The following is a 10,106-nucleotide window of genomic DNA, read 5'->3' as shown; positions in this document are numbered from 1 at the left end:
AAGATAACAAAAAGAAAGAAAGCCTCAGACAATTCCCATGAAAGCAGACAACAGGGGTAGGACCCTGGCCGCACATGCAGTGCAACCCACATTTCTTCCCAGCCAAAATTTTTGGGGACCCCAACTTGGCTGTTGCCAAGCCAAGTTCTCAGGACAAAAGGTAGACAAACAAGAAGGCAATGGCTGTCCTTGGGAAAGAAGGGATCTACAACCAATGTGTACTCAAAAGCAAATTCACAATTTAAAGATCTAATTCTTATAAATGTTTTCTGCCTTCCAATCTGAATTTGGAAAGGAAGGGAGAAAGTGGAATTTTACCTTCCTCTGTTAACCAGGCACCACAGATGGAGACAGAGATGACAGAGCTGACTTTGGTAAGAATTCTTACCTTTGATGGCTTCTGCCAGTTTTCCTAGGATCCTGTCTGCAGTGAGTAGGGTGTCCCAGCTGGTCCCATCCTGGTCACCAAAAATTTTAGAGGAGGAAAAATCATTTTCCCTCTATGCTTTATGATGAATATTTGGCTGAGACCCCTTTTTTTCTATGATAAAAATGATAATATTATCTAGGTTAAAAGTTCTCCACCGTGGCCACTGTGATTCAAGATTATCTTTGGTAAGGTGAGCCTATTTGTCCAGCCCTAAAACAATATTTTATTCACCTGAGGTCTCAAGCGGACTCAGAACAACTTAAGTCAGACCCAGTCTGACTCTAGACTCAGTCCAGTTTCTAAGCTGGACCCAGTCAAATTGCAGACCAAGTCTGGTTTCTAAGTCAGATAATCTGATTTTGGTGAGTTTCTGGACTCAGTCAAGAAAAAAAAATGCTCTAATAAAATCTGGAAACTCAAGGAAAAGCTGCAGAGCTACAATCTGAGACAGACTTACTCACCACCTCCAGAGGCACCGGGAAAGCAGAGTTCAAGGGCTCAGCAGGTAACCAAGTCTGGTTGCTTTTGCTTCTTGGGGCCTTTGGGGGGTCTCCTTAAGTTCCCTCTTCTCACACCAGAGCTGTTAAAAGATAAACTGAGGCATATTAAAACTTTTAAGAGCTTGTTTAAGCAAAAACCAATTCGATTGGACAGCATCCCTCCTAGGAGATAGAAAGGAGCTCGAAGGGAATGTACAAAATGAGAGAACTTTGTAGGCAGAAGGAAGCAGAAACAAGGAAGTTATATTAGGTAAAAAGAAGGTTGGTTATTGCAACATTACTTTCGTTTAGGGGAGGACAGGGGTCTATCAGGCAGATTAACTAGTGCTGATCAGGCAATTCCTGATAGACTGGTTTGAGATTCCATTTTGGGGAGAGCCAAAACTGTAATTAAGTCTTGGTTTGGGATGTGGGGCTTAGCATAAGTGACTCCATTTGGGGCCTGTTGTCCTGTTTTTAAGAGCAGTTAGCCATAGACTCTGAAAATATTACATATTTTCCTTACATAAGGTGGAGATCTCATTCTCATAAACTGTGCACATATTCCATGTCCTCTGTAGTCTGCTAATTACCTAAGGGAAGAATTTATTCACCTTTAGGAACTCCACTGCCTAGCACTGAGCCTGGCACATCATGTAGAGAACTTGCAAAGCCACTCACATAACATGCAGCCTAGTTGTTGTTCCATTATCATACCTTATGAAATGGAGCACATATTATATGTGTCCAAGCAGACACACACAAAAATACATATAAATAGATTAGCAATATAATTTTTCTGAAGTCCTTCCATTATGCCGGTTCTAAACTCTGAGAACCTAAACAAAGTGTTTCTATATTCTCAAGAAAAAAATATCTATTCTTCCGTTTAGTTGGGGAGCAGTATAGTAAAATAAACTTTGGGGAAGGCAGACCTGCTTACATTTTGTATGCCTTTTCTTTTTCTCTGACATTTCTGTAGTGGCTCTGTTCTGATGGGCTGCATGGTGCAGTCACACAGGAGGGCATATTGACAACAGTGTGGGCAAGAAAAGAAGGGGGCTGTGTCCATGGGTGTTCCCTGAACCTCTTTTACTCCCCTTAAACTTCAGAGGCTGATGCTCAACCTTAGAAACTAGGTTTGGGTGTGGGCTACTCAGTGTGCAGCCTGACAGTGGGGATGATTCAGAGCCACGAGGCATACAGCACCTTGGAGAGCACCCCCATGATGGTGCTGGAGGGATACTGGAGATGGTGAAGAACCATGGGAGAATGAGCAGCTGTTAGGAATGAATATGTCTTATCTGGTCACTGCTCAGCCTAAAATCCTTCATAGCTTACTGCTGCTCTGGGTATAAAGTCCAAAATCCTTGCCATACCTCTCAGGATCTCCCATGAACTGATGGCCTCCTTCTTCAGCCACATGTGAGATGCCTTCTTCCACTTTCATTGCTCAGACCTACTGGCCTCTGGTAGTTCCTCCAACATGACTGGCTTTCCTGCTTGAGGGACTTTATGGAAACGGTTCCTTCCATGTGGAATAGTTTTCTTCTCCAACCTTCATCCAGTCAACTCCAACACGCTCTCCCCTGACCCCTCAAAGTTGGTTAGTGCCCCCAGGTTTAGATTCTAGCCCCCTCTACTTGCCCTTTCTCACAACTCATCACCTTTTCAACAGCTTGTCCATTGTGTCTTCTTCACTGGATGAGCTCCATGAGAGCGAACACCAAGTCTGTCTCACTCATCCCAGGAACTGCCATGCCTGTCCCCTTGCCAGATGGACACCAGACCATTAAGAAATATCTGTGAAGTGAACACGCATCTTAAAACTTTTAAAGATAACTCTCTGAGCCGACTGGGTGGTGCTACCAGAAACATGAGAACCAAATGGGTTCTGCCTGCTTTCTCTCTCTTTCAAACCCAGCTGGGAAGCAGGAGGATTGAAGGGCAGGCAGTAGAGGTGGGCATTCTGGGTGAGGAATCTCAGCCAGGGAGCCAGGCCAGGACTCTCCCTGTGAAATAGGAATGTTTTCAAAGAAGTGACCCTCTGCTGGAATCCCTCAGTTCCAAGGTGGCCATTAACTTTGAACTGTTATGCAGCGTGAATAATTTGCCTGTGGAAAAAATTTAGCACTAACAGTAGTGCTACTTTCGTCATGAGAATCCTAAAATCCTGACTAATCTCGGCTGGACTCAGTCCAGACTGTGCCATTTCCATAACAGGGAAGTATAACCCATAGCCACACCAGCAAAGCCACCCCTTAACAAACAAAGGACCTGAGTGCTTTCAAGGAAAAAACAATGAGATCCTCAGGAATCAGGAACCCCTAAACTGATGACTTGGGGAAACAATTTGGCTAGAACTAAATTATTAAAGTTGTATTTAATGTAATCAAATTAAACTTCTATATCTGGATAAGTTTTGCCTTCTGGGTGTGTGTCACTTGGTCAGTCTTCTCCAAATCATTAAATTCACTCATTTAATTATCATTTGAGGGCCAGAAATCAAAGTGAAAGAAGGGTTTCTATCCAAAAAGACCTTATTGTCTATTCAGAGAGACAGACATGAGAAAATAAGTGAAACAAAGAGCTAGAGGAATGACAATACACTTATAACTTTCAAATTCCAAATGATACTTTCAGCCCCTGCACAGAGGCAGACCTTGAAGAATCCAGTGCAGCTTCCAGAGCACCAGTTCTACATATTTTGGGCCCCTTGCATTTAATATTGGCTCAGGGGTTCTCAGTTTCCCACGTAACCTATATCAATGTCTTCTCTGAATAAGCAAGCATGAATGCCAAAGCGTCTTAACCCTACTAATTATAGCAAGCTTAGTGACTTTTCTTAAACTGCCTTACCTAGAAACTCAGTATTCTTAGTATACTCAGTGTTCCTACCAGATTATCAAACACTGTAAAAGATACAGTTTGCCTGACACCATTTCATGCAGGTTCTCTGCTCAAAGACTATAATCCTAGTGTTTGTCTTTCAATTACTTTATACATAAAATGTCAACTTGACCTCTATTACATGACACATTTAGATTTACCTTACCAAAAATTAAATTCCAGCTATATTACTAATAGTGGTATTTTAATGACACAGTTATGAATTGCTAATTTGCATAATTCTATCCATATGACCATGGTGACTGGGGCAGGGATTGACACATGGTTTAGAGGAAATCATGGGATGGTTCAGGATCTACTGGAAAGAAATGCTGTCTTTTTTTGACTCAGCAGGAACCTGAGAAGATGCAGGCCTACCATTTGCTATTAGCAGCAATCCTGCCACCAAACACGGCCCCAAATCAAAGAAACCTTAAAGAAGAACAGAGCTGATTCCTAATGCCAGTTTGAGCACCCGTATCAACCCCTACTGAGACCACTCGACACCTGGCCTTGAATGTAAGTGAGCCTAAAATTCCTTCAAGTCCATGAGTTAGGTTGGATGTGACTTGCAAACCAAAGAGACCTAACAGACTTAGTCTCACAGAAGGAACAAGGCAGGAAGGACACTGCAGACAGGACAAGTATAAGTCACTCTGTATTTATTTGGTATTCAATGCACTTCCCTTTCCAGAGAGAAATTACAGAGTCTGGAGTATCCCATTTTAATAAATACCCTGCTTCTGGCTTTGCATCCCGAATTTTTATGCCCCTTAATCAATGTTTGGTACCGTCACATACAGTGGTTAAAATTTTTCCCTGAGATTGTAAGGCTGTGCCTTTGTCCACAGAGTATCTTTCCCTCCAAAATTCAAGAGAAAAGTAGGAAACGGAAAGTCTTCTGGTGGTGGGAGAGGTGGATAACTTAGGTAGAATTCCTGAGAAAAAGGTGTAGAGTCAACCACACCACTAATTAATATTTCCCTGGCTGTGAACTCTTATCCTTTCAACATCTCCAAACATTCTAGAAGGGAAATTGCATAAAAAGACACTTTATCTCAATGCTGTGTGCAAAGCAGGTTGGCTTCTGGTAACTGCCAGAGCAGTCTTGATGTCTCAGTGTCCAGTAAAGTGCAGAGCTAGTGAGGTATGGACAGCCTTCCCCAGGGGCATATGGGAAAGAGAAAAACCCGGACATGGGTGATGAGAAAAAACTGTTATCACACTATACACTTAGTCAGGCCTGCAACGTTTTTCAAAATGGTTTAAAATCAAAACAGCTCATGATCCTCCACAAGCAGGAATGGGGAGAGGCTTAGTGGATTATCATCTCAAATCAAGGCAGCAAAGCATAAGGCAAATGGACATGAATCTTCCAGTCTTGGTGCACTGAGAGTCAGTTCTGAAGAAAATGCAACTTCAGCAGGAAATCACCCCACTGGGTTGCAAGAAATCACATGTGGGAAGGAGCCAGCTTGCCAGGATCAGTCACTCTTAGATGGTGTTGTCAGTCCTCCACCCAAGATCTCCCTAGAGTGGCACAATGGATTGACTGTGTTCCTTACTGAGGACTCCCCTTTTTAAAAATAAACAAGCAAAAGTTTCCCTAATCTGACCCACATTCAACAGTGGAAGAAGGCAGCAGTTCCTGGGGAAGGAAGAGTGGGAAAGGAAGCCGGGAGTCAGGCAAACACACTTGGGGACAACCTGCTGGAGAGCGTGCAGGCCTCTGAGGACAAAAGAGGACAAAAACGTGACAGGCAGGCTGAGCGCTGGCGGCTGTGGCACTTCCGGAGACATCATTCCATGGACACAAGGCTCCCAATTCCCTCCCTTAGGTTTTCTTGTGATAGTTCTGACAGGCTTTCGTCATGTCTTTCAAGAAGTTAGGAACTCCTTTCTGCAAAGGAAAGGAGACTGTCACTTCTATGCCCTCACAGGGATTATTCCTAATTCTTCAGGATGTGGCAAAGGTAAAGGAAGATGGCTTTGGGAGTAATAAATATGACAATAGGGCCCATGAGCAGATTTCCACAGAGCGTTCCAACCGATGATGACAAAAGGTAAGATGCAGGGCACAGGTAAGGCTGAACCGCAGGGGCCACTGTTATAAGACCTTGTTGTATATTTTAACTTTTGCTGATAAGAAGCTAAGATATTTCTAAGACACCATTTTTTCAAAAGAAAAAGAAAACCCAAAAATGAGATCGGGTTAGGCTGTGGGATTCTTCCAAAGAAGTTAGAGAAAGGACTTGCTTTACAGAATTAGAAAATGGTAAGGATTGGGGGCAAGAGGCAGGATATGCCATTCTTTAGTTAGTGTTGAACATTGTTCAAGACTTTCTCCAAACATTGTTCTATTTACTCCTTCTCTACAGGGTGGGAATATCCATCTCTATTTTTAAGAGGGAAGAAATTGATGCCTTCCCTAGATTACACAGTCAGAAACAAGGCCAGGATTCAAAATATCATGTTTGACTCAAAACCTATGTGCTTTTTCACTCTCCCAGGGAACTGGTGAGCCTTCCAGCCAGTAAGTAGGGCCTTATAAAGCAGACTGAATGGTCGGCATGATTCCAGGTCCTAGGCAATTTCTAGTGATCTGGGTACCACTGTGGTTCCCTCTCCTTACAGAAAAACAAAATAACCATAAAAAAAACTGAAGGCTTCCCCAGGCTTGGACATGGCTGGTGTCTCCTGGGCCAGGTTGGCCTGTCTAACTCCTCCATAAGCAGATAGAGGATCCACAAGCACCACTGTCCCTATTGCGATCTACTGTGATCCTGGTGCGGGGTCTCAGAGCAAAGCAGGGAGGGCTGACATTCCAGGTAAAGATTATTTGACTTTTGTCCCAGCCTCTGTGCTGGGTATTGGTAACCCCAGTCCTAATCATAGTCACTCAACAGAGCTGTCTCATAAAAGAGCATCATGAGGCCTGAGACAGCACATCTCTTCAGCCTGACAGCCCCAACATTTGTCACACACACTTCCCCTCCTGCCTCCTGGGATCTCACCTTGGCAGCCCAGTTAATGAGCCAGGACGGAATTTGGCCACCTGGGTTATCGAAGTAATACATGAAAACTAGGGAGGGAAAGAAAGGACAATTCAAAAGGAAGAAACATGTTAGAAAGATACAATAACAAACCCTGCAAACATTCCACATTCATATCCAAGTCCAGAAAGTAAGGAGGGAGGTAACATGGAATTCAGGTGGACTCGGCCCTCTGCCTTGCCTTACAGGAGACTTACATGTAAACATTCTGAAAACAGCCAAAGCACATTCTGCTGCTATTTATTAAACGCCTGACAAGTACTAGACACTTGGATATAGCCTCTCATTTTATTATTTCTCTCACTAATCATCTCAGTCCTGAGGAGCTGATAAAATTGAACCCCAGTTTATAAATGATAAAATGGAGACTCAGAAGAGTGGGGTGACATGCCCAAGGTGGCAGATCTAACACATGTCACCACTAAGTTCAGATTTTGCCACAGCCTCAAGGCCACACTGATTCCAGTCCAGCAGGTGGCCGCATGGACCCCTCCCAGCCTCTCTCCAGAGGCTGGAACTCAAGGCAGGCAGGTCCTGAGTCCCTGGGTTTTTGCTGAGCAGGAGCTGCCTCCTCAGAGATGGTCCCACCAGCCCTCCTGCCCCGCCTTGGCCAGCATGTGCATGGACAGGACCAGCCTGAACTGAGTTTCTAAACATTTTGATTCCCTTGGATGTTCTGATTTCATCTGGACGATGCAAGAGTCAATAAAGAATGAATTGATCAGATTTAAACATCCACGCTGCGTTGTAGCCAAGCTTCTGTGGTGAATTGAGTCTCCCTTGTTTCTTTTGCACCCATGCCTAAGTCTCTGACCTCAGGGAATAAGCATCCTGCATTTTATGTGCCTTGCAGCCAGTGTGGCCTTACATCGGTGGCCCTGGCTGGTGCGCCAACACGTGCCCTCTTTTTACCTTTGCTCCCCCTCTTGCCATCGCTCTGGATCGCCAGGCTCTGCTTGTACTGCTTCACCCGAATCACGCCCGACTTCTCTGGAAACTGTGGCATGGAGGTGCTCTGGGCCAGGATCACGTGGATCTTCTGTCCTTCATGGTCCAGCTCTCGCCGCTGCCGCACATAGACGTACCACACCACCAGTCAAGGCACAACATCAAGGTCAGCACCTCAGATGAGCAGAAGGAAAGCCCACAAGCCAGAAGCAGAGGGAGATAATTCTGTTCCTCCACTTGGTATTTGCTCCCTTGCACTGTTACTTCACTTCCTGCCCTATCTGCCTACCTGCCCTGCAAAACCATAGCTCCTCCCAACTGGTGTTCTTATTTGAGAGCGTGTATTACCCACCTGTGAATGGTTCCCTGCTGCTTTTAGTTATGTGGGGAACCCACTCCTCGTTTCTCCAAGATGGCAATGAGATTTCAGAGGACTGGTCACTTATCAGCTGTGTGATCCTGGTTTGGTTACTCAACTTTTCTGAGATTGGTTTCCCTCTGAAAGAAAAGAGGGTACCACTGCCCTGCAGGCAGACTTGGTGTGGGCTCTAGAGAGAGACTAGAGCAGAAGCAGCTCTCAGTAAACAATGGGGCCATTGCTCTTTGTCCTCTCCCTAAGCCCTAATCACTGACCTCTATGCACAGAGGATGGTCAGGAAGGGTTACTTACACCTGGAGATCACAGGAAGACACATGAATACCTGAATATTTAGTAGGCAGATGCCCTTGTTGATTCTGGTTCACCAAGAATCATGAAGCCATTTCAACTCAATAAACACTTACAGAATAACCACTATGTCTGTGGCACTATTATAGGGAAGATGATTTGATTTTAAGAAACAACAAGAGTCACCACTTATTGAGCCCTTACCACGTACGTGCATCGTGTGCTTTACAGTTAGCATCAATTTTGATCCTGAGAAAGTCCCTGTGAGTTCAGCATAAGTATCCCCATCTTACAAATGACCAAATTGAGGCTCAGAGAAGTAAAGAAACTTGCTGAAGATCCCATAGCCCAGCTGAAGTGATGGAACCTGAACTTGAACCACGATTAGGCTCCAAAACCTGGTGAGATTTTCATAGCTACAGAGGGCTCGGCTCTTTAATGTGTTCATTAGACTTTCCAATAGTAGAATTTCAGGTTTCACAGGAGAAGGAATTAAAGCCTAAAATAATCCAAACAATCACTGTAAGTACAACACAGTTACACTTTTACTGCAACAGCCGCGACCACAGCCCCAGGCCAGCTCCGAGGCTCTACAGCACCCACGGTGGGCTGCCCCTCCCCCAGGCACCTGCAGGATGGTCTATTGCCCCCACTCTCTATGCACTGATGAGTAAAGCTCTTGAATGTTTGAGGGAAGGAATGAAGTTGCTTTAGCTCTGGATTTCCTCTCTCCGAAGTCTTTTATTTTTTCCTCACAGCAAACATGGTCCCACACCTTGCTTAGCTCATGTGATGGACATCACCTGACACTCCACTGAGGAAAAATTAACTTGATATATTGACTGCCATTTCACAGAGTTCTTTGAAGGGCTGGAAGGTCCAGCATGGCACACAGTCTATGAGTGGAGAGCCAATAGTTTACTGAGGCCCAGAGAAGTGAAGGGCATTATCCAAGGTCACAGACCAAACCAGGAAATGAGCGCACACTTAACCTGGGATCTTTCCCTCCAAAACTAATGTTCTTTTCCATTACACTGTTCTCTAATCTAAAAAATTGAATAGCCCTTGTTGGAGAGACATATGTGTATATACAAGGACTAAGAAACTCATTACGGGACTGTGTGGCACTAGAAAGACAATGAAACCAAACTTCAAGGAGCACCAAGTGTCCACTCCTGAGAACAGCCCCCAGCAGTATCCACATGAGGTCAGAAAGTGGTGTTGCCCTGGTCCAGATCACCTTCTCGGGTCAGAGCTGGACCTGGGCCCAGGCCTGCCTCTGCCGCCCACCAGTGGTGAGAAACTGATGAGAACCTGAGCAGGGCTCTGAACTTCCCTTTGCCTCAGTTTCCTTCCCTGACTGATGGGGATGATGGCTCCTACCCTGCACACTTGTTGGCAGGAGGAGAGAAAACCACATAAAATCTAAGGGATTAAGTAACCACAATTTCTTGAAATACCTACCACCTGTATTTAGCAGTCTGTGGGAATTGTGCCAGAAATAATCCCTATGGAATCTGTAATCTAGCTGGGCCAGGGCAGACACATACACACAAAACACACAGAAACAATACCCACAAACCACCCCCATGCCCCCTCTCTTTCTAAAGAACAATTATTTAGGAACATACAGGCTTACA

At 44.7% G+C, this 10,106-nt stretch overlaps 1 protein-coding gene across 3 annotated transcripts in view; it reads right to left on the bottom strand.

Annotated features, from left to right (window-relative positions):
• Positions 1–891: 891 nt before the first annotated feature.
• LOC111163640 (phosphatidylcholine transfer protein) overlaps positions 892–10,106 on the bottom strand; it is a 31,262-nt gene continuing 22,047 nt past the window's right edge. The window contains exons 4-6 of one of the 3 annotated variants that reach the window (XM_022552516.2): positions 7,764–7,935; positions 6,813–6,880; positions 4,444–5,698 (exon numbers count right to left, since the gene is read on the bottom strand). In XM_022552516.2, the coding sequence (XP_022408224.1) occupies positions 5,633–5,698; positions 6,813–6,880; positions 7,764–7,935 (306 nt within the window). In that variant the 3' untranslated portion in view covers positions 4,444–5,632. Of the gene's footprint in view, positions 1,011–4,443; positions 5,699–6,812; positions 6,881–7,763; positions 7,936–10,106 lie in introns of those variants that run through there. The other 2 variants (XM_089900863.1, XM_022552518.2) reach the window with 2 other exon arrangements.

The sequence above is a fragment of the Delphinapterus leucas genome, chromosome 19, assembly GCF_059928025.1.
Source record: "Delphinapterus leucas isolate spDelLeu-1000000601 "Yukka" chromosome 19, BTC_Dleu_Yukka2, whole genome shotgun sequence".
Taxonomy (NCBI): Eukaryota; Metazoa; Chordata; class Mammalia; order Artiodactyla; family Monodontidae; genus Delphinapterus; species Delphinapterus leucas.
Note: the sequence above shows the minus strand (reverse complement) of the source record. Positions and strands in the feature narration are given on the sequence as shown.